General features: G+C 38.1%; 1 protein-coding gene across 1 annotated transcript in view; it reads left to right on the top strand.

Annotated features, from left to right (window-relative positions):
- CDKL5 (cyclin dependent kinase like 5) overlaps nt 1–25,787 on the top strand; it is a 126,571-nt gene that overhangs the window by 38,573 nt on the left and 62,211 nt on the right. Inside the window, exon 3 of the mRNA XM_007467401.1 lies at nt 16,545–16,590. Within this exon, the coding sequence (XP_007467463.1) occupies nt 16,545–16,590 (46 nt within the window). The remainder of the gene's footprint in view (nt 1–16,544; nt 16,591–25,787) is intronic.

The raw sequence follows: 25,787 nt of genomic DNA, 5'->3' as shown, positions 1-25,787 counted from the left end.
TAGTAATTATGTGACATCTGTTTTCATATTACGTTTTGCCAGACTAGAGGAAATCTTTTAGTTTTGTCACAGAATGGAATAGAGGTGATGGTGAAGGAGAGCAATCCTTGTTTCAGGTGGAGAAATGAATCAATAAATAATAATTTTTTAATTTAGTAAGGCTTCTCATATAACTTGATAAATACTGGCAACCTAGTAACTGCAGTCATTTTACTGGCAACCTAGTAACTGCAAACATTTTATACCAATGCCATGGAAGAATTTTTAACAAAAAGAAAGCCCTATTGGTTTTTTTTATTTTTTGCGGTACGCGGGCCTCTCACTGTTGTGGCCTCTCCCATTGCGGAGCACAGGCTCCGGACGCGCAGGCTCAGCGGCCATGGCTCACGGGCCCAGCCGCTCCGCGGCATGTGGGATCTTCCCAGACCAGGGCACAAACCCGTGTCCCCTGCATCGGCAGGCGGACCCTCAACCACTGCACCACCAGGGAAGCCCCAGCCATATTGGTTTTGCAGTGCCTTTTTAACATCTGTAGGAGGCCAGAGTAGCCAAATAGCAAAAGAGATTCTTAATCAAGACAGTATAATTCTTCTGAACTTTAAGAGCTTATTCAGATTCCTGCCTGCTGAAGGACTTCTGGAGAGGGCCAGATGAAGTTTTGAAGGCTCTTATGTTCTTTCATTATCTTCATTTTTTGAAACTTTCTGAAGAAAGAAGGAAACAGATCTATCTTAATAAGTCTCCCAGGGATGCACTGTCCTTAAAAACAATAAATGTGTATATTTGTATTCTGTGTTTGTTTGTTTTAGTTCCTTGTATACCAAGGAATGTCTTATTCTTTTTAAAATTATGGTAGGAAAAGGTATTTCTCTGTTAAGCTGTGGCCGAATTAGTAAATGACGTCCAAACAGACACATAACACGGGCCGGCAAGATGTGAGGTTTGAATAGGTGATGCAGTGCATGAGACATTTGCACTAGATCTTTCTCTCTCGCTCAGCATACTTTTAGACCGGTCATACATTTGTTTCTCACCTACATACTTGCAGTCAGTGGTAGAATCAGATAAATATGTGAAGGTGTCACTTTAATACAAGTTATGAAGGAGAGGTGTCTGCTCAGAGAGCATTTGGGGCTTCAGACCTAGCCACAGGGCTCTGGGAAGACTTCCTTGAGGAAGTGAGGATTGAGCTAAGGCCTAAGGGATAGTGCAGGGTTGAATGGCACAGGGAGGGCCAAGCTTTTTGGAGGAAAGGGAACAGGCTCAATAGCAGGAGAGATCGTGGTGAGGATGGTGAGGGCTCAGCAAGCAAGGGAGACCTAGGGAGAGGAGGTTGGAGAGCATGCCTTGCTGGCCAGGCGAAGGGGCTTTGATGTGGTCCTTAGGGCAGGGGAGTTTGGGGAGAGTTCTAAGGGGAATGGTGGGGCAGTCAAATCAGATTTTCCTTTGCAAATGAAGAGCCTGGTTGCTGAGTGGCAGACATTAAAAGGGTTAGGAGGTTAGGCAGTACCCCAGGTGGGAATGCCAAGGGCTCCAACTGAGCTGGGAGTGTCCAGGTAGAGAACAGTGGACCAATTTGAAAAAGATTTAGGAAGCAAAAATCAACAGCACTTGGTGGTAACCTGGATGGATTTGGAATTGCAGAGATGGGAAGAGTGATCCTGAATTTCTGGCTAGGGTTCACTGAGATATGGGACAGGAGACAGGACTAGGTTCAGAGGGGGAAGATGAGGGGATGGTTAGGCATGCTGTCTAAATATTTTACTTTTACTTATTCTCATTTTACATCTCAGTAAAGATTCATGGAGGGCAGATCCAGACCAGAGGGGGTAGAAGGGATTTTTTTTTATATCTTTATTGGAGTATAATTGCTTTACAGTGTTGTTTTAGTTTCTGCTGTACAACAAAGTGAATCAGCCATATGTATACATATAGCCCCATATCCCCTCCCTCTTGAGCCTCCCAGCCTCCCTATCCCACCCCTCTAGGTCATCACAAAGCATTGAGCTGATCTTCCTGTGCTATGCAGCAGCTTTCCACTAGCCATCCATTTTACATTTGGTACTGTATATATGTCAATGCTACTCTCTCACTGCGTCCCAGCTTCCCCTTCCCACCCTGTGTCCTCAAGTCCGTTCTGTACGTCTGAGTCTTTATTCCTGCCCTGCCACTAGGTTCATCAGTACTGTTTTTTAAGATTCCATATATGTGCGTTAGCATACAGTGTTTGTTTTTCTCTTTGGTAGAAGGGATTTGATGTTTTATTGGAAACAAAGGAGAAAATAGATTTTGTTATGTAGGAATTTTATTACTGACTTGGCTTGAAGGCAGTTGTTTTATAGAAGACTCTTTCTTTGAAAGATCCCACTTCCCACATCTTTCTTGGCTGCATGCTCTCTCGTGTTCTTGTTGATGTAGTACTATTTTCATAAGACTATCCTCTTTTTAGAGTCTGAGCATGAAGTAAATTCATTGGGAGGTTTCCTTATAATGCTTTTTAAAATGTGAGAGTTTTTAACAACAAAAAAGAATATGTTTTAATTTATCTTTTGGTATTTCACTATATAATGCTCTAATGGAGCCATATTGCAAAAGTTATTATAAAAGTAATTGTTGTTTTATGAAAATGAGATGAATGTAGACATTTTAGTGCCATGATTAATAGCTTTAATAATTTTTGAAGAATTAATCTTTTAATCATCCCGTTTTCAACTAAAATTTCTTTTCACAGTGTATTAGTCTTTTCCAAAGCTTTACCTGATCTCAACAAATGGTCAGTGTCTCTTTTAAGGGGGAATGTTTATAGTGGACTACTACAAAACCGTTAAAATGAATAATCTAGAGCAGGGTTTCTCAATATCAGCACTTTTGACATTTGGGGCCAGGTAATTCTTTGTGGTGGGGACTGTCCTGTGCACTGTAGGGTGTTCAGCAGTATCCGTAGCCTTTACCCACTAGATGTAAGTAACCCCCACACCCCATAGTGACAACCGAAAGTGTCTCCAGACATTTCCAGATGTCCCCTGGGGGCCACAATTATCCCCAGTTGACTAGATTTATGTTTAAATCTCAGATATACCATGTTGTACTTTAAAAAAAAAACTGTTGCAAAAAGATGTGTACAATAACATGCCAGTTATATGATTTTTAATGTACAAAATAGTAGTAAATTTGCTTATGGGTAAATTTATCGGTAGTAATAAAAATGTGCATGGGAACAGTACATGCCAACTTCAGAGTGAAAGTTACCTCTGGGGAGAGAAGGAATGGGAATGAACGAAGACATACTTATGATATTTCATATTTCAGATAGAGAGAGATTAGAAGCAAATAAACCAACATATTATAAACTTAAATCTCAAAGGGGTATGCAGTTGAACTTCTTTATATTAACATGATCAGTCTGTTTTAAACTTCTGTAGCATATCATATAACATTCATCGTACTTTTTAACTTTTGTCATAAATTTTTACTTACTATCATGCATTATTACACACCAGGATGTAAGCTTCTGTATGTATGAGATGCTTTATTTACTCACTCATGTTAAACCTAGGATGTCACATAAAAGACCTCACATAAGGCAGGGGCCCAATAGATAGTTCTTAGCTGACTGACTGAAATGCTTCCCTGGGTATTAATCTTTCCTGATTAAGTCTGCAGTACTAAAATTTAGTAGTTAATCTAACTTTTAGTATTGGCAGACTATGGCAGTTTACAAGTAATAAATAATACAAGTCAAGGAAAGATATTTAAAGGATTTCTTAGAAAACAGTCTGGTTTTTATCATTGTGTATCCTGGATAATGTTTATTTCTATTAGCTCCATTGTATCTACCTGCCGTGGAATGTATCCTGTGCTTGAATTTACTCCCATTTTATAATTTTGCTCATAATGTAAAAATAATTTAAACAATTTGTCTAAGTTGAGAAGATTCTGTGAAATACAAGTTGGAATATAGATAAAGATGGAAACAATGAAATATTTGCACATTCTTTTAGTTGTATAAATATAACAGACATTAGAAAACTATTTGAAATGTTTTGTTGGTGCTAACATGTACTTTTGAGAAAACACAGAAGAGAAATAATCATGCCTCCTCCTCCCCAGGAGAGAGAGAGAGAGAGAGAGAGAGAGAGAGAGAGAGAGAGAGAGAGTGTGTGTGTGTGTGTTTCAGAATATATCCTTTTCAACAATAGAACTTACATATATGACTTGCAACAGTGAATAGCATTGCCATGGTTGAGAAATGGCCTCCAGAATCAATCTTCCCGGGTTTAAAAATTTAGCCCTATTACTTCTTAGTTGTATGATCTTGGGGCAAATTATGGAACTTCTTTAAACTTCAGTACATTCTCATCTGTAAAATGAACATGATGATAAGATTCTCTTCAGAGTATTGATTTGAAGATTAAATGAAATACTACATGGGAAGCACAGACCCTGGCACAAAAGTACTGAAAAATAATAACCTAAAATAAAGCATACTTTTTCAGTTACCATATCTGTCTATAAGGTGATAATATTTATGTTTGTAGGATTTTGCTTCTGCTGAATGAGCACGTCAGTGTTTGAAAACACTTAGACAGTGTGATATTTGCAAACCAAATGAAATATTTTAAAATACTTTAGTTGTCAAGTTGTATTCCTGCTATCTAGATGAAAAAATAAAGAATTTCTCCCAAGGAAGGGCTTCCTCAGAGAATAATTAGAAAATGAATTGTAGAGCATAACCTTTGGAATGTTTTAATCCATGAATAGGAGAGTAAAATAAAATCAGCATTTTTTTCTGTTCTGTTTCATAATGCATGTTGGATATTTTAAATTACAGAGCAAAAATTTAAAACAATGACTTCTGCTACTTCCTTACAACAGTGTACGATTGGTTTAGAGAATTCACTGTTCCAAAGCATAATTAAATCAAGTTATGTAACTGCATTTAAAATAACTTAGTAAATCTTATGATTGTTAATGCCAATCGGTTGCTTTGCCAATATCTTAAGAAGGGAGAATTGATTCTGGGAATAAAGCAATGACTGAGGAACTTTAGTAGCAGGAATGAGTTTTGGTTACAAGTCTCTGTGTTCAGTATGGTTGTTCACTGATTGAAGCATGGTTTTTATGAGGTGGAGGATCTTGAGAATACTGGAAGAAATATAAAACACATAGTAATTTTTTGAGAAAAATTAAAGACCAAGAAAAATTATTGAAAGCAGCAAGGGAAAAACGACAAATAACATACAAGGGAACTCCCATAAGGTTAACAGCTGATTTCTCAGCAGAAACTCAACAAGCCAGAAGGGAGTGGCATGATATACTTAACCTGATGAAAGGGAAGAACCTACAGCCAAGATTACTCTACCCGGCAAGGATCTCATTCAGATTCGATGGAGAAATCAAAAGCTTTACAGACAAGCAAAACCTAAGAGAATTCAGCACCACCAAACCATCTCTACAACAGATGCTAAAGGAACTTCTCTAAGGGGAAACACAAGAGAAGAAAAGGACCTACAAAAACAAAACCAAAACAATTAAGAAAATGGTCATAGGAACATATCGATAATTACCTTAAAAGTGAATGGATTAAATGCTCCATCCAAAAGTCACAGGCTCGCTGAATGGATCCAAAAACAAGACCCATATATATGCTGTGTACAAGAGACCCACTTCAGACCTAGGGCCACATACAGACTGAAAGTGACGGGATGGAAAAAGATACTCCATGCAAATGGAAATCAAAAAAAGGTGCAGTAGCAATACTCATATCAGATAAAATAGACTTTAAAATAAAGAATGTTATAAGAGACAAGGAAGGACACTACATAATGATCAAGGGATCAATCCAAGAAGAAGATACAACAATTATAAATATATACACACCCAACATAGGGGCACCTCAATACATAAGGCAACTGAGGAAATGGAAATGAGGAAAGAGGAAGAAAAAAAATAAAAGAGGAAATGGACAGTAACACAATAATAGTGGGGGACTTTAACACCTCACTTACACCAATGGACAGATCATCCAAAGTGAAAATAAATAAGGAAACAGAAGCTTTAAATGAAACAATAGACCAGATAGATTTAATTGATATTTATTGGACATTCCATCCAAAAACAGCAGATTACACTTTCTTCTCAAGTGCGCATGGAACATTCTCCAGGATGGATCACATCTTGAGTCACAAATCAAGCCTCAGTAAATTTAAGAAAATTGAAATCATATCAAGCATCTTCTGACCAGAATGCTATGAGATTAGAAATGAATTACAGGGCAAAAAACGTAAAAACCACAAACACATGGAGGCTAAACAATATGTGACTAAATAACCAAGAGACCACTGAAGAAATCAAAGAGGAAACAAAAACATACCTAGAAACAAATGACAATGAAAACATGACGATCCAAAACCTATGGGATGCAGCAAAAGCAGTTCTAAGAAGGAAGTTTATAGCTATACAAGCCTACCTCAAGAAACAAGAAAAATCTCAAATAAACAATCTAACCTTACACCTAAAGGAACTAGAGAAAGAAGAACAAACAAAACACAAACTTAGCAGAAGAAAAGATATAAAGATCAGAGCAGAAATAAATGAAATAGAAACAAAACAATAGCAAGGATCAATAAAACTAAAAGCTAGTTCTTTGAGAAGGTAAACAAAATTGATACACCGATAGCCAGACTCATCAAGAAAAAGAGGGAGAGGACTCAAATCTATAAAATTAGAAATGAAAAAGGAGAAGTTACAACAGACACTGCAGAAATACAAAGCATCCTAAGAGACTACTACAAGCAACTCTATGCCAATAAAACGGACAACCTGGAAGAAATGGACAAATTCTTAAAAAATGTATAACATTCCAAGACTGAACCAGGAAGAAATAGAAAATATGAACAGACCAATCACAAGTAATGAAATTGAAACTGTGATTAAAGATCTTCCAACAAGCAAAGGTCCAGACCCAGATGCCTTCACAGGTGAATTCTGTCAAACATTTAGAGAAGAGCTAACACCCATCCTTCTCAAACTCTTCCCAAAAATTGCATAGGAACACTCCCAAACTCATTCTATGAGGCCACCATCACCCTGATACCAAAACCAGACAAAGATACTACAAAAAAAGAAAATTACAGACCGATATCACTGATGAATATAGATGCAAAAATCCTCAACAAAATACTAGCAAACAGAATCCAACAGCACATTAAAAGGATCATACACCATGATCAGGTGGGATTTATCTCAGGGATGCAATGATTCTTCAATATACGCAAATCAATCAATGTGATACACCATATTAACAAGTTGAAGAATAAAAACCATATGATCATCTCAATAGATGCAGAAAAAGCTTTTGACAAAATTCAACACCGATTTATGATAAAAACTCTCCAGAGGGCTTCCCTGGTGGTGCAGTGGTTGAGAGTCCGCCTGCCATTGCAGGGGACACGGGTTCGTGCCCCAGTCTAGGAAGATCCCACATGCCGAGGAGCGGCTGGGCCCGTGAGCCATGGCTGCTGAGCCTGCGCGTCCAGAGCCTGTGCTCCACAACGGGAGAGGCCACAGCAGTGAGAGGCCCGCGTATAGCAAAACAACAACAACAACAACAAAAAACTCTCCAGAAAGTTGGCATAGAGGGAACCTACCTCAACATAATAAAGGCCATATATGACAAACCCTCAGCAAACATCATTATCAATGGTGAAAAACTGAAAGCATTTCCTCTAAGATCAGGAACAAGACAAGGATGTCCACTCTCACCACTGTTATTCAACATAGTTTTGGAAGTCCTAGCCACGGCAATCGGAGAAGGAAAAGAAATAAAAGGAGTACAAATTTGAAAAGAAGAAGCAAAACTGTTACTGTCTGCAGATGACATGATACTATACATAGAGAATCCTAAAGATGCACCAGAAAACTATTAGAGCTAATCAATGAATTTGGTAAAGTTGCAGGTTACAAAATTAACACACAGAAATCTCTTGCATTCCTATATGCTAATGATGAAAAATCTGAAAGAGAAATTAAGGAAGCACTCCCACTTACCATTGCAACAAAAAGAATAAAATGCCTAGGAATAAACCTACCTAGGGATACAAAAGACCTATATGCAGAAAACTATAAGACACTGATGAAAGAAATTAAAGATGGTACTAACAGTTGGAGAGATATACTATGTTCTTGGATTGGAAGAATCAATATTGTGAAAATGACTATACTACCTAAAGCAATCTACAGATTGAATGCAATCCCTATCAAATTACCAATGGCATTTTTTACAGAACTAGAACAAAAAACCTTAAAATTTGCATGGAGACACAGAAGACCCCGAATAGCCAAAGCAGACTTGAGAGAAAAAATGCTGAGCTGGAGGAATCAGACTTCAGACTATACTACAAAGCTACAGTAATCAAGACAATATGGTACTGGCACAAAAACAGAAATATAGATCAATGGAACAAGATAGAAAGCCCAGATATAAACCCACGCACCTATGGTCAACTAATCTATGACAAAGGAGGCAAGGATACACAGTGAAGAAAAGACAGTCTCTTCAATAAGTGGTGCTGGGAAAACTGGACAGCTGCATGTAAAAGAATGAAATTAGAACACTGGCTAACACCATACACAAAAACAAGCTCAAAATGGATTCGAGACCTAAATGTAAGACCAGACACTACAAATCTTTTAGAGGAAAACATAGGAAGAACACTCTGACATAAATCACAGCAAGATCTTTTTTGATCCACCTCCTAGAGTAACGGAAATAAAAACAAAAATAAACAAGTGGGGCCTAATGAAACTTCAAAGCTTTTGCACAGCAAAGGAAACCATAAACAAGACGAAAAGACAACCCTCAGAATGGGAGAAAATATTTGCAAATGAATCAACGGACAAAGGATTAATCTCCGAAATATATAAACAGCTCATGCATCTCAATATTACAAGAACAAACAGCCCAATCCAAAAATGGGCAGAAGACCTAAATGGACATTTGTCCAAAGAAGACATACAGGTGGCCAAGAAGCACTTGAAAAGCTGCTCAACCACTATGGAGAACAATATGGAGGTCCCTTAAAAAACTAAGAATAGAATTACCGTATGATCCAGCAATCCCACTACTGGGCATTTAACCAGAGAAAACCATAATTCAAAAAGACACACGCACCCCAATGTTCATTGCAGCACTATTTACAATAACCAGGTCATGGAAGCAACCTAAATACCCAATGACAGATGAATGGATAAAGAAGATGTACATGTATACAATGGAATATTACTCAGCCATAAAAAGGAACGAAATGGGGTCGTTTGTTGAGACGTGGATGGATCTAGAGACTGTCATACAGAGTGAAGTAAGTCAGAAAAAGAAAAAGAAATATCATATATTAACGCATATATGTGGAACCTAGAAAAATGGTATAGATGAACTGGTTTGCAGGGCAGAAATTGAGACACAGATGTAGAGTACAAACGTATGGACACCAAGGGGGGAAAGTGGCAGGGGGTGGGGGTTGTGTGTGATGAATTGGGCGATTGGGATTCACATGTATACACTGATGTGTATAAAATTGATGACTCGTAAGAACCTGCTGTATAAAAAAATAAATAAAATTCAAGGGCTTCCCTGGTGGCGCAGTGGTTGAGAGTCCGCCTGCTGATGCAGGGGACGTGGGTTTGTTCCTCGGTCCGGGATGATCCCACATGCCGCGGAGCGGCTGGGCCCATGAGCCATGGCCGCTGAGCCTGCGTGTCCGGAGCCTGTGCTCTGCAATGGGAGAGCCCACAACAGTGAGAGGCCCACGTACCGCAAAAAATAATAATAATAATAAAATTAAATTAAATTTAAAAAAGAAATAAATTAAAAAAAGAAATATAAGCCCTAGACGTATTTTTCTGTTTGTTACTATTCACAAAATTTATTTTTCATTCTCTTTCTAATTTTTTTTTCAGTTATAGAAATTTATTCTGGGAAATGTTAAATGCCTTGATATAGCTTATTCACTCATGAAGGTAGTAGTACAATTCAGGAACCTCTGTCTTTCTGCATTCCAAAGTAATATAATTCCTATTTTGAGGCAAAATTAAGGGTGAGACATGGAATTATCATTAGTGTTTACTTATATATTTTATTACATCCTTAGTTTCTTATTTAAAATGTGAGCTTTTTTTTTTTTCGCCACCGCCGCGAGGCCCAGGCCCAACCCAAAATGTGAGCTCTTAAGTAACTCATTGTTTAAACAAGTAAGCAGTTTACACCTATCTTGTTAACTACAGCTGGTGACATTCTCTTGCAGACATTGTGGGGGCAATGGTGTGCTTTTGTGAATAAATTGAATTTAAAACACAGTTCTTTGGAGTTATTTTTCATATATTTGTCCTTTGTCTACACCTATATTACATGTAGCATCTCAGGGTGGTGGCATGAATTTATTTAAAAGCAAAACCAAAAACTCATAAAAGTTCTGTAAGCGGGCTTCCCTGGTGACGCAGTGGTTGAGAGTTCGCCTGCCGATGCAGGGGATACGGGTTCGTGCCCCGGTCCGGGAAGATCCCACATGCCGCGGAGCGGCTGAGCACGTAAGCCATGGCTGCTGAGCATGCGCGTCCGGAGCCTGTGCTCCGCAACGGGAGAGGCCACAGCAGTGAGAGGCCCGCGTACCGCAAAAAAAAAAAAAAAAAAAAGTTCTGTAAGCTAAGAAACTGAACATTGAAGATCATTGGCAAAGTCCAGGGGGATAGATTGAACAATACATGCTATCTGTTCTACTTTCTGAACCAGAATAGGGCAAACTGTCCAAAGGGAATAGGAAAAGACTTGGACTGATGCCCACAGGCGGCCCAGCCTCAGACCAGCCAACCCAACGAGAAAGATGTTTGCTAACGATCCAGGTTTTGAAATTGGGCTCCGGTGCATCAATCTGCCTTTGAAATTGAGGTTGCTAAAAAACCCAACTACCTGTTTTGCTGCCAGACACCAAGCGTGGTGGATCTCTTCCTATCTTAGTGAGGATGAGTTAAAAGTGGGAGTCGGGGTGCGGCTTATGAAAAGACATGGCTACCCATGTCTTTCACTGCTCTGCAGATTTAACAGCTGCACATAGTTCTAAAAAAATTTTTTTTGTAACAAGCAGATGAAGTTGTCTCCTGAAGGAAAGCCAGGAGGATATGACCTCTATAGTGATAACAAGCTGAAAGAAGGCAAACATTGCAGAAGTCAGCTGAGATAAGGAAAGAAGATGAAGAAACCTAAAATGAAAGAAGTAAAAGAACATTTATTGAACACCTACTATGCGCCTGCCATTCTAGGCATTTGTGATGCATTAGTGAACAAAACCTACAAAGCAATTATGAAAATTTAACCTAAAAGTTACAAGATTTCTAGTGGAAACTATTAGAAAAATAGGAGTAGAAACAACATTTAAGGTTGCTAGAAGAAAACCCCTAGATATATTCTGATAATTTAAAATTTCCATTCCAAGGAAAAGGAAAAGTCCTAACAGCATAACAGCATCTAGGCAGAAAAAAAGAAGTTATCTACATCCGAACAAAAACCAAATTGACCTCGGAGTTCTTTTCTACAACACAAATACCAGAAGACCATCAGGGTATCGCTAGCCCATTTGGAGCCTTATGTGGATTAGAAAACAGCAGTTCTTCTTTTAAGATCTTTCATTTTCTTTTCTTTTTCTTTTTTGTTTGGCCAAGCCATGCAGCTTGTGGGATCTTAGTTCCCTGACCAGGGACTGAACCTGGGCCCTCAGCAATGAAAGTGCGGAGTCCTAACCACTGGACTGCCAGGGAATTCCCTTCATTTTCTTCTTCTTGGAAAAGTATCTTAGTGTACGGATTTTGTTACAACAAGACACTTTACTCCTAACTACTGGAAAGTTGCTTTAATAAACGTACAAACATCTATGTTTGTATGAGACATCTATGATGTGAATGGCACTTTCCAGAGCTTTGCAGGAAACACAGCCTTACAGTGACCCTGAGGATGGTGGAGAACATAAGGTTTTCTTCCTGAGAATTTTGTGCCTTCCAAGTTGCCATTCACATGTGAGGACTTTCAGATATATGTTAAAGACCTGGAAAATAGGATACTTACTCAGAAAGCCATCCAAAGATAAATAGTGGCTGAGCAAAAAGTTAATGCAGATTGAACACTCAAATATGTGAAAAACCACAGTAGGAGATATGTAAAGAAATAGAATCTATACACCTGTAACTAACACAGCAGTGTAAATCAACTATATTTCAATAAAAAAATTTTTTTTAATGATCCAGACTCAGAGATATAGAGAACAGGCATGTGGTTGCCAAGGGGGAGAGGGGTAGGGAAAGGAAGGATTGGGAGCTTGGGATTAACAGATGCAAACTATTATATATAGGGTGGATAAACAACAAGGTCCTACCGTATAGTACAGGGAACTATATTCAATATCCTGTGATAAACCATAATGGAAAAGAATATGAAAAAGCATATATATGTAAAACTGAATCACTTTGCTGTACAGCAGAAATTGACACAACATTGTAAATCGACTACACTTCAGTAAAAATTTTAAAAATAATAAAAATAAACATAAACATGATCCAACTATATGCTGTCTATGAAAGACTCACTTTAGATCCAAAGAGGCAAAAAGGTTGAAGTGGGAGAATGGAAAGAGATATTCCACAGAAATAGTAACCAAAAGAGAACAAGTGATTATGTTATATATTATCAGACAAAATAGACTTTAATTTTTTTTTTAAAAGGTTACAAGAGACAAGGACATTACACATTAACAAAAAGGTCAAATATAGGTGACTTCCTTGGCAGTGCAGTGGTTAAGACTCCACACTTCCATTGCAGGGGGCACAGGTTCCATCCCTGGCCAGGGAAATAAGATCCAACATGCTGCAAAACGCGGCCAAAAAAAAGAGGTCAAATATAGCAAGAGGATAACAACAACAAAAAAAAGAAATAGAGACTAAATATAATAGCTCATGTGTGTGTAACTACAAATTAAATATAGCAGCCAAAACCTATTCTCAATAATAAATTTATTTAACAAAATGATATAAGAAGTATCAGGGTCAGTAACCCCAGAGTAATTTAAAACAGTTTAAGGTCACAGTAATTTAAACTGGTTCTGGCATAAGAATCAACAGGTCAGTAGTATAGCCTAGATTAAAAAGCTCTGAAAGAAAATCTAGAGTATATATATAAGGATGCTAAGATGCAACAGAACTAAAAATCCATGGTAAAAGATATTGGGAAAATTGGTTGTTTTTAGAAATTTAAATTTAGATTCCCTCACCATATAGCATATTAAAATAAATTACAAGTGAATAAAGACTTAAGGAACAAGATTAAATCATTGAAATATCGAGACAGATAAATGTGGATAAATATTAATTATATACAAGCTAAGTAAGGAGTCTGAGGACAAAAGTTGTGCACCTAATAACAAAGGCATGTATCAATAAATTTGACTATATAATAATAAACTATGTTCAGCAACAATAACAACACCCTAAATAATTCCATGTCCACAACAATCTGGGGAAAATATTTGTAACAAAATTTGTCAACAAGTTCACATTCATGAATTAGTAGGGAAAACATTAAGCTTAGTACACCTAATTTCACTTACCAGTTCATAGAAGCAAACCTTTGATCTCATTGGTGTCTAAAGATTTTTTTAATGATTGTATTTAGTGTTGGCTATGGTTGTAGCGTGGGTTCTCAAGCTGCTGAAGGGAACTGTAAAATGATATATTTTTGGATATCACTTTGGCAGTATTAGGAGCCTCTACCGTTCATACCCTTTAACCCAGTTATATCAGTTACAGAATTTACTTTATGGAAATGAAGATGCAGATGTTGAAGTATGTTCATTGATAGACTGGTTAAATAACCATCCATTAAAAATGGTGGTTTTAAAAATTATTTAATGACAGGTCAGATGTTCCTTATACAATATCAAATGAAATAAAAGCAACATACAGCACAATATATGTGTTCTCAAATTCTTCCAATTTGAGAAAAATTTACTGGAAGAAAATATACTAAGATGTTATTAGGAAGGGTTATATAGTTTTTTATTTCTTTTTATTCTCCTTTTATACTCATACCCCTTTATGTTCTATGAGTTTGTATTATTTTTATAAGTAGTTTGAATAAAAGTAAAATGTTAAAATTTTTCCAGCATCTTCTGCCCTCGATTGCATGTGTTTTCCACCAAACATTGGATTTTATGTAGAAAACTTCCGTCTGTTTGGCTTTGTTGTATAAGTAAATGTATAAACCATATTGAGTGTGTATGTGTCTGTGTGTGATTGTTGAGGAGAAAGAGGATTTTCATGATATTGGTGAAAGGATAAATAAAAGAATAAACATTTCATCTTATTTGACCCCCCTTCGGGCAACTGTTTTATACTGTAAATTCTATTTATGAGATGCCAGGAGAAAAAAATCTGATGAGTTTCTTTCTTCAATATGGTAGTTATAAATTTAAATATGTAGTCATATCAGTGGATAGTTTTGACCTAAGCAAGACCTTTTATAAAATCAGGCAAAGTTTTAACACTTAGGATGCCATTTAAAAAATGTGCAGTAGGGCTTCCCTGGTGGCACAGTGGTTGAGAGTCCGCCTGCCGATGCAGGGGACACAGGTTCGTGCCCCGGTCCGGGAAGATCCTACATGCCATGAAGCGGCTAGGTCCGTGATCCATGGTCTCTGAGCCTGCGCGTCCAGAGCCTGTGCTCCGCAACGGGAGAGGCCACAACAGTGAGAGGCCCGCGTACCGTAAAAAAATAAAAAATAAAAAATGTGCAATATAGGATGAAATGGTACCTGGAATAACACTCAGTTGAAATGTGGGCAGTCCTCCTCTTTTCCTGGATGCAGTCCTGTTGCCCCTTTCTCTGTGCTGTGAGCAGTTTCTTGATAGGGCTTTGTACTTTCTCTTAGGCCACAGGTGAGTTGCTAGCTAGAGCCATTTGTAAAGGAGCAGGGTAAGAAAACAGTGTCAGTGTATTAAGAGAGAGTAGCATACCTAGCAGAGTTACCTGGTACTACCTATACTAATATTCTAGGTGATCATCCTCCACATCACTTTGACTTTACAGTTACTCCTTCTCAGTCATGAAACAGTTACAATATCAGAAAGTACCTGGGTGGCTGAGTTTAAAAGTCAGAAGGTTTGCTGATGTACAAATAAATTGTATCCCCAAAGCTCTCTGTACTCTACAATTCTATTCCTCCCTTAAAAACAAAAACATAATAACCTTAATAAGAATCTTTCTCCTCAATAGCCTATAGCACTTTCAGATACTTTTTCCCCTGTAACACAAATATGAAAGCTGGTATTTTCTTCGTTTTTCAACGGGCAGGTGAGAAACAGGGTTTGATTTACAGTTATAGTTACGACTCAAAGTTTGTCTTTCAGCATAATGACTGAAATGGTAGCTTTTTTAAAATTTTTCCCCCCCCCCCTACTTATTTGATTCTCTTTGCTTTTGTAAGGAATCTAGGAGAAAAGCATATATTTTTAATAAGTTAATGATTTTGTGCCCTGTTGGTTATTGCCTCGTATTGTGTCTGTTTTTCAAGTCTTTGCTTTGATGCAGGGACAAAGTTTTATAAAAGATTTGCTCTTACAGATCTGAAAGTATACCCACTTAGAGTAAAAAAGAACAGGCCTGAATCATTCAGAAGACCTTTTTATATGACATGTTGCCTTTGAAGAATCTATATATTACTTTACCAAAAGCTTTTTTATTCCTTTCATAGACTAGAATATCTTACATGAATTATTTAGCCTAGTTATACTTAATCTTTAGCATTTTCATTTCCTTCCCAGCCCTTATTTTCTTGTCTTCCAGCCACAAAAGACCAAAAAAAAGGATTTGTGGTGTTTTCAGTTTAAAATAGGGTTCTTCTCACCAACTACTTCTGCTAGTTCAGGAGAGCTAAACAAAGGCAGGGGAAAGTTGATGATTGGTATTTGGTGACAAATGTTTATCCCACTTTGGATATGAAATGGCTATCAATGGGAAGAGCTGGTGAACAACTAGATACGTTTGTTAGGAAGAGGTAAGTGCAGGGAGGAGACTTGGAAGAGGTATTCTGCTACCAGCAACTACCAAGTATTATAGAAGCCTTTTCTCTGGTCCTAGAAACCCAATTAAATATGTCCCTGGGTTTCAGAGGGCAGTATAGATGCCAGTCTGTTGTCAGCCATCCTGGCACTTTTGCGTAGTCTCAAGACATTGACACTGCTGGTTCATCCATATTCTATTGCCAAATCTGCTCTTCGTCCCCCAGCCCCTCCCCCTTCTCCTTTTCCTTCCCTGACAATGCCTGCAGGGTAGTAAGAAAGAGAATTTTGGAACTGAGAAAGAAATGAGGGACTGGGGAAGAGGAGGATTTATTTTTTAACCTTTGGGTTCTTGCTACTCTGTTTCAGAATGTACCCCCAGACAGTTGGGATTCCCAGTTTGAAAAACACTGGAGAATGACTTTTCTTCTGCCTCTTTTCCTTTGCAGGAAACGCATGAAATTGTGGCAATCAAGAAATTCAAGGACAGTGAAGGTATATATATACTTTTTATATTTAGTTTTTGTGAATAGAATATGGAAGAGATGAAATCTAGCTGATTAGACTGTGTTCCTCAGATTTTACAGTCTCAATCTCAGTAAATATATCTTAATTATCATCATGCTTTGCTTTGAAACATTTAGTTCCTCCCGTGTGAATCTTTTCAAATCTCATGATATCAGAAAATTCATCTTGTGTTTTAAGGGACAGTCAACACTGGAAATCTTGCTTCAAATGCTGGATAGAAGACATGCTATTTATACTGTTTCTAAATACTAACAGTTTAAAATGATAAAACTTACTTGAAGTAAATACTTCCTGGGTTCACACAAGTAGCAAGTGCTATGTTAAAGGCTTCAATATTGGTTACTGCAATCTCTGCTTCCTAGTTAGCTAGAAATATAAAGATAAGTGGTATGTAAACAGTGCAGAGGGAATGGTTTTATATTTAGGATAACTCATTTGGACAATAAAAGCTTTTCAAGAAGAAATACCATACTTGGAGGCTTTGGTCACACATCCAGACCATTTCAAATGGAGTATTAAAATTACCCTATCCTGGGCAAGAAAGTTTAAAATAAAGGATTAACAACAACAAAAAATAATGCACCAAAAAAAAAGTAATGCACAAAAGAAAAAATAAATAAAGCATTTCATTAGGCCATTAGGTTTTAAATCCAGACTCTTGGCCATCCAGATACAGCCAAGTAGAAAAACTGACCACAAAGACACACATGGATGGCCTTTAAGAAGCTCTAGGCAGCATTTTTTCAATTTTTGTTTTTTGACAGAGATCCCACAGCAGAAGTATTTTTTACCTCCTACACAGTATCCTCATACATAATGTCATATATATAACTGAAACAAAAGTTTCACAAAATTACTTATTTTACTAATGTGAGCTTCTCCATTTTCTGTTCTTTCTTGCTCATATAAATTCATATAAGTGCCTATTTTGGCATGAAATACTTTGATGTCACCACTAATGAGTCACAACCTGCCATTTGAAAACAAGTGCTGCAGGAGTAAGAGGCCCCACCATAGCATCAACTTTCATATTTAATTGGAAGTGTGACAATAGGCATTCATAGCCTACCTTCATCAGCGCACAGTGACTGTGATGTAAGACACCAGCCTCTGTATTTGTGAAGTTTCATCACCCCTACCTTAGAGACTTAGCAAACATTAAATAACAAAAGGGCCTCGCTAACAACTCCTGGGGTAGATGCAGTAGCATTTGATGTAACCCAGCTCTGATGTGCTGGTTATGTGGAGCACAAGCACGTCAGCCAGGAATTTTAGCATTGGCTTGGCAGCCTTAAGGAGAAGGCAACAAAAAAATACTTTAGCTTGTTCTTTAAAAACAAAACCCAAAAAAGCCCTGCTTCCAATCTTGTACCCGTAGTCTAATGGGAAGCAATAGCCCTAGGCCAACCCCCTAGGAGACCATTGGAAATAAGCTCTTTGAGCAGTGGCTTTGGGCTAACCGCAGGTGGCCAGGAGACAAATGGTGATCTACTAAAAAGAGTGGTTGCAACAGTAGATCAAAGCATGACCTTTGCCTGTATATAAAGACTTCTGGCTGTGCATTCATCTTGTAAGGCACATTGTCAACCATCAGCTACCACCAAAAATAATAATTGTCATCAAATTTTTGAAAAGCAGTGCAATCTAGGCCATGTATGTCATTGCTGTTTTTAAGAAAACTAAATACCCAATTCTTCACAACCTCTATCCTATGAATACCAATTCTTAGCTTCAATTAAACAATATATTAGTCCCTGAATTACAATACCTTCAGACTGGCAATCAGTAGTGTATCTGTTAAAATTCATTGAGCACTGGGGACTTCCCTGGCTGTCCAGCAATTAAGACTCTGCACTTCCACTGCAGGGGGCTCGAGTTCGATCCCTGATCAGGGGAACTAAGATCCCACATGCTGTGTGGCGCGGCCAAAAAACAAAGAAAAGAAAAAGAAATTCATTGAGCACTGAGCCAGGTGCTATAAGAACAGTGAAGGTAGTAAATCAGGTCTGGATACTTTCAAGAAGCTTCTGACCTATTAACAGAATTAAGACCTGTAAATAAAAAGCAGTAAAACGGAGTAGAAAGCAGTCAGTGGCTGAATGACTTTGTATAGTTTTGAGGTGAGAGAGATTGTTTCTAGCTGTGGCATCCCAGGGGTGTATGGATAGTCTAAACATTATAGGAAACATTTGATCAGTTTTTATTTCACTGAGCTGACAATACATGAATCCACTCTGCCCTCATCTCTGCTGGGCCATTATCAGTTGCCATACCTCACAGGCATGCAGTCGCATCACCCACTCACTTTGCAGATGGACAGCTTTGTAAGTGCGCCTATACATACTTCTAGAGGGACACTTCCTAAATATTTCAGCAATAGAATCTAAAAACATATCCAATTATTCATAACTTTTTAGTTCCAAGCCTATTCTAGGCACACTTTCCTATTGTTTCCAGTTCTCCCTGGGAGATCTCACACAATCTTTTCTGTCTTTACCCTTTTCCTCCTGCCAGAGTAGTATCATGCTTAATGGAAAGTAAGGGAAAATGTGTGGTAAATACCCTTTTGGAGTGTGAAGTGTACATAGATAGTCTAGTATAGGTGAGGATGTCCATTCAATCCCTATGTAAACCACTTAATTCTGTATCAGTTTATCATCTTAAATTTTAGTCAGGCTAATTATAATAAAAAATACATTTTCGGGCTTCCCTGGTGGCGCAGTGGTTGAGAGTCCGCCTGCCGATGCAGGGGACACGGGTTCGTGCCCCGGTCCGGGAAGATCCCACATGGCGGGGAGTGGCTGGGCCCGTGAGCCATGGCCGCTGAGCCTGTGCGTCCGGAGCCTGTGCTCCGCAATGGGAGAGGCCACAGCAGTGAGAGGCCCGTGTACCGAAAAAAAAAAAAAAAAAATACAGTTTCATGATAATATTGCCCTTATTGTCATATAGCTCTCATGAATTTCTTTTATTAGTTACTCTGAATATATTCTTTTGATATTTTGGTAGTGACTTTTCCAAATCCAATGTTTAAAAATCTTCATGAAGGTAATGAAATAATCCTGTGAAAGCATTGTTAAACTGAAATAGGATCTGAAATTGATCTGACCCACATTCAAGCTAATCAAGTATTCTTATGCTGATTATATCAAGGAATATTTTATGAGTATATATTGCCTCCTGTTAGCTTTAAAAGATTATGATAATGTCCTGTTTTCTTGTTAAATTCATATGTATGCACAAATTTACATGAAAGATTTTTTAAACAACATTTTAAGGTAGACCACTGTTTAGTTCAAGAAGTCCTTATTATCCCAGGACAATAGATTACTATTTAAAATGGAAACCAAAATTTCATAGTAAATAAAAAGTTAGATCGGGAGTTTAAGTTGAAAAAATGAAACTAAAATTATAAAAATAAGTTTATCTTATAGTTAACACAATTTAGATTATAATAGCAACTATATACTGTTTCTTAGAAAAAAGAATCAATTGTTATCTTTTGGCAGGGTGGGGCAATTTTTACAGTAAAATTGTAGGCTAGGTCAGTGAATGACTTTCACAATAAAAAGAAGGTCATTAAAAATATACAAAAGGCTTTGTCACTCTTCTCTTGGTTTTTGTATATTCCTGTTTTTTTGTCTTCATCCTTGTTCATTTTTTATTCTCCAGTTGTTAGCTGATATAACACCATCAGATCATTTATCAGTGTCTGTGCCTATGATTTTCCCTGAAAGACTTTGACACACTGGTGGGAATCAGCACCTATTAAAAGGAAGGAATGTTTGAGTGATGACAGTTTTATTTGAGATCACTTCATTTGTTAATATTTTCTTGTTTTGATGACTTTTGCTTCTTTATACATCATCACAAATGTGGAGTCTCAGATAACGAATTCTTAATGATATCCTGAATGATAGTAGTATAAATTTGTCTATTAATGTAAATTCCCACAGAGAAACATTAACTAATAAATACCTAACCGACCAGAAGTCTCCATAGAATTAATTCTGCTCAGTACATATTTGGATTTTTCTGAGAAGAGAAAAATGACCACAGACCAAAAAGATACTAGAGATTATTTAGTTAAAAGATACTTTTCAGACTGCGTATAATAATAAATTTAGCCTAATCCTCCTACCTTTCCTATAATTCCAATCTTGTACAATGAGATTTGATGTTCAGATGATAATCTTCTATCACTGTTGCGTACACGCATGTGCCAGTGTCTACCGTCCTCAATTTTTTAAATAATCCAAGAACACTGATATAGATTAGATAGCTTTGGACCAGCAAGAATAAAAACACTGTTTAACCTTTAATTGAAGAAGTCCTGTGGTCTAAAATTTATATTTGACAAACATTTGGATCTTCTGATGTGACAACACCTTCTGTTTACTTGAACTTTTCAGTCCTTCCTGAATGTATGGGTGATGGGGTGAGGAGGGATCCTCCCCACTTGTCACTGGGCCTCCATACATGGCAAGGAGGCTGACTCTCAGGGAGCTGTGTTGTAATCCATGGTTAACATGGAATTTAGGTTGTGTCTTTGCTTTTATATCAAATAAAATTGCTTGCATTTCATATCCTGCTGCTGCTTATGTTTCTATAGATAAATATTTTACCTTGGAATGGACATCTTTGTTCTTAATCATGAGAAAATGTTTAATTGATCATCTGTTCTTTTCCTCCAGTTTATTTCATCCTTATTTTTACCCAGACACTAGAAAGCTCTATCCTGATCTTGGGATCAGGGGAACTCCGGTCTCTTATATTGTATATGTGTAGAAAACAAGGGTTCATAATCTTTAAATTTAAGAACCGGATTTCTCTGTAAGAGAGGCTTTGCGACAAACTTTGCAAACCTTGGTTAAATAGAGAAATCAATTAACTAAGCTTGAGCATTCTGGCTAGTCATGATTTCACCACACTTCTTTTTAATGACCAAAATGGATCTCTTTCAAACTTCAGGGATTCTCCTAAGATTTGGTGAACATTTTGCACCTTTCATGGTTTAATACATTTCCATTGTGCTTTACCTGGCCTTCATCTCTAAAGATTTAAGTTTTCTCCTCATTTTTGGTATATATGACAGCAGCACCACCATTCAAAACCCCCTGGCCATGTTACTTGCCCTCCTGTTGATGTTCCTTCTTCAGTCAGGGCAACCAGACTCAAAAATGGCACCCTTATGGTTTTGTGCAAGGATGGCTTGACTTTTCCCCACATTGTAACTTTTTAAAGGTCCATTATGGAGGGCCTCTTTGGCTATACAAAAATGTCAGGTTTGTGATTTCATAAAGTAGGTTATAGTTATTTCTGGATTTCTTTTCTAAGCCCACAGTTCTTTAAAGATAGTTTTACAAAAGAGTTTCTGCTCATCTGTAGATTTTTCTCTTTTCGTCACTTACTTATCTTTGCATTTCTTTTGCTCCTGTGATCTTTATTCTTAAAAATTGTTTTCTTTTACTTTGAATCTCCCTTCTTGCTTTTTAGGTGTGTTAACTTGCAGCCTTACTGGCAAGCTTAGAAATAGTTGTTTTTTTTTTTTTTTTAACTTAATGTCCTTTTTCTACCATACCATTTAGTCATCACTCAATAGAATTTATATAACTTTGTCATAATTGCTGCCTGTACTAAGCTAAACACCCTACATGGTAATTGATGACCAGGTCCATCAGCATGCACATAAGCAGGAATCACATGGTAGAACCTTCAGCATCATCTAGTAGAACCCTAACTCTAGTTTACAGCTGAGGAACCACAGCTAGTATGTGATTAACTGAGACTAAGACACAGACCCCAGGATCTTCATTGAGTTTTTCTTCCACCCACACCATGCTGCTTTGCCACATAGTTAAGCAGAAGCAGAGTCTAGACTTGGGTGTTCTGACTTGGGTGTTCGACTCACTCTCCAAAGGTCACTCACTGCCTTACACCAAGGCGCCTCCGTCCCTGTGTTCTACTCGGTGTGACATTCCCTTCACTTACCCTGAGAAAGTTGTTCTTTCTAGACTTGGTTTCTTATTTGTGAACTGGAGGAGCCTAGCCTAAATAAAAAGCCATGAGATTATTTCAACTGAAAGGCAGGGGTGTTTGTGCCCCCTTTAGTGGGCTGTGCTTCCACCTTTAAAAAACTGGCTCACTCAGCAGCTTTGCTACTTTCTGAACCTCTGAGGAGAGAAGCATTTGTAAGTGGAATGTTCATTTCTTTTCCCGATCATCTGATCATTTAGTGCCACAGTTTTCATTATAAAGTACAGGGGGTAGGCCATGAACCTTAAAAGTACTCAGAGGAACAAAATGATAGGATTTCCAAATAATGAAGAGTGTGCATTTTGCTTGCACTTAGGGAATTAATAACTCCACTTTCTACCTGTTCCCATTCATTACAATCTTAGTGCCGAAGTGCTTACCTCAACTTTTAGTAACTATGACTGATATAAATTAGAGGAGCCTTCATTTCTTAAACAAGATGAGCTGCTCAAATGAGGTGGTTTTGGCTCTGCATGCTAAGTGATTTTGTGAGCTTCTTTTTGAAGATTCGTTTCCCTTTTCTCTCTAGCCATTATTTAGCAAAGTCAGTATAGATTCAAATGATATAAATTCAATGAGGTTTAGGCTCATAATCAATGAAATTTTAATGAAGAGAAATCATGGATTATTAGATTTGGAAAAGGCCCTGGGACTTTTTAGGGTACATGTGTGGGTGCAGAGGAGTGCCCATTTAGTTATTTTATGAATGAAAAGTTAAATGGCTTGCCCCAAATCACATGTTACAGTGTTAGCTGGTTAAAAGGGTCCAAAATCTAGGTCTCCCAGATCCTACTCCAGCGTTCCTTCTACGATAGCCATTCTGCTTTGGCCATTCGGCTTTATCTGTTAGCAAGGTGAAACTGCCACAAGTTGCTAATGATACAAAGCTCCCTTCTTTCAGTGCCAAGAATTTGCCAAGCTTTTGATTAGAAAAGGTATTCCAACTTTGTTTACCTTTGACTTTGTTGCACCATTTATTTGTAACCAGCTCCAGCATAGCTTAGGGATGTTCTAATGACCGAATGTATATGTGTTCTTGACTCTTGATGCAGTCGGTTTTCTGGAGCCTTCATTTTTTATGATCACGTATTGTAGAAGACTAGCGGGGTAGAGGTGAATAGGGGAAAATAAATTCAGTTTGTCTTAACTGTCTGAAAAGTTGCCCTTTGAAAGTTCTGAAGAGAGAAGATTGAAAGCAGTGTCCTCAAAACTGAGAGGGCAAAGTGCCTATTGTTTGCTGTCACATTGCTGCTTCCCATGTTTTAAGGGAATAAGAGCTAGCCACATATGGGCAAGGATTTCCTCATGACACCAGTGAAGGCATTCGTGTTGGAAGTATTTATTGATCCCCTCTGTGCCAGGTCCGGTCCTAGGTGGTTGGGTGTTCGTTGTTGAACATTGAGTTCAAGCAGAACTTAGACCTGTCCTCCTAGAGCTCTCGGATTAGCATGGGGATGGAGGCTTGCTTTGGTTTAGTGATCAAGTGACATTTAAACTGCAGCCTGAAGGAGCCACCCCTGTAAAGAGTCTGGTAGTATAATGAGAGTTCTCGGCAGAGGGAACAAGCTCAAAGGCCCTAAGGTTGAAAAATAAAGTTTGGGGCTATTTTGGGAACCGAAAGACTAACGTGAGGGAGGGAGAGAAGGGCATGAGATGGGGATGGAAATGCAGACAAGGATCAGGTCATGAGTAGCAGAGTTGTCTCCTGATGAATTACTTCCTTATTAGAAGTAATTTTATTTGCTTCGTATTGAGATCTGTGTGGCAGATCTTAGATACAGGTGGATTTTAGGTTGATTACCCTAACCTTGGGAGTAACGCAGATGGGACCGCAGAGAAGCAGGTTAACCTTCTTCATAAGACTGAAGACTTTTAGCTTCCCTAGGCTTTAGCAGTTCTGACAGTTACAAAATACTACTTCTCTGGTCCAGCCCCAATTTGCAGAACAGCTGGACATTTATCCCCCACCACAAGCCTCTCAGCCACTTTGGGAAGTCCCCTAATCATGTCACACACATTGGTCCTACTGCCAGGTGGCCCCCCCCTGTTTCATGCTCTGACATGGGCCCTGTGAGTACCCAGTTCCCAGTTGACCCCCCTGATGTGGGCTGGGCTGGTTTACTGCCTGTGCTACTGTTAGCCTTTGCTACTGCTGCTTCCTGCCTTCTGATAGGCAGTATCTCTCTCCTTTCCTAATCTGTGCTCCAGCATTCTCCAGCAGTTTTCTTGAAGTAGGGAGAATATTTCCCTTGTGTAACCATTTCACAAAGGAGTGTTGACTTTGTTTTCTGTTTGTTACAGATATTCTGGGGCTACTGCAAAGCCCATGGTTTTGTTATAGTCTCTTTTCTTTAAACTCAGTTTGAATGGGGATTAGGGGAATTCCCTGGCGGTCCAGTAGTTAGGACCTGGCACTTTCACTGCTGGGCCCGGGTTCAATTCCTGGTCTGGGAACTAAGATCCCGCACTGCGAGGTGCGACCATAATCTGAGAAGTACTCCTGGTACTGCATTTAGGATCTCCCCTCCCCCTTTGGCCCCATTTAGGTTCTTTTCTCTTGTGTATCTTGCTTAGGAAACATTTCTTCCTTGAAGGCGTCTTCATCTTTCTCGTCCCTGTCCCCAAACTATTTTCTACCTTCCCAGACATGCCTGAACTTGAGGGTTACACAGCTTAGACTTTCAAGCTAGGATTCTGACCATTACCCAAAACCTTGGGGCCAAATGTATTCTAGAATTCATAACTTTTAGATTTTAGAATGGAAATATGGCATGTCACTTTAGCATCCTGTAATCAGGTATTATTTCTACAGCGCAATATATGAATATTCATACTAAGTAGGATAAACAAAGACTGTCAGTGGTCTCGTATTAGTTCAGGATTTGCCTCTAAAGAGATTTGCCTTAAAGTTAGAAACAGTATTCAATTTTTAGACTGATTTTTTTTTTTTTTTTGGTTTTTGGAATGCAGATAAGGGATTATGAACCTATATCCTTCCTTGTATATACATATGTAAACATGACGGTTAGAATTTCCTGGTTAAATCTAAAGCTATTATAAAAACTCCTTTAACATGAAATATTGCCTTCCCTGCTCCCATGCCAATTGATCCATTAGAGTTAATGTGACTT

This window comes from Lipotes vexillifer, unplaced genomic scaffold, assembly GCF_000442215.2.
Source record: "Lipotes vexillifer unplaced genomic scaffold, Lipotes_vexillifer_v1.1 scaffold318, whole genome shotgun sequence".
In the NCBI taxonomy this organism is placed as follows: domain Eukaryota; kingdom Metazoa; phylum Chordata; class Mammalia; order Artiodactyla; family Lipotidae; genus Lipotes; species Lipotes vexillifer.
The sequence above is the reverse complement of the archived record's forward strand: the minus strand, read 5'-3'. Positions and strand labels throughout refer to the sequence as shown.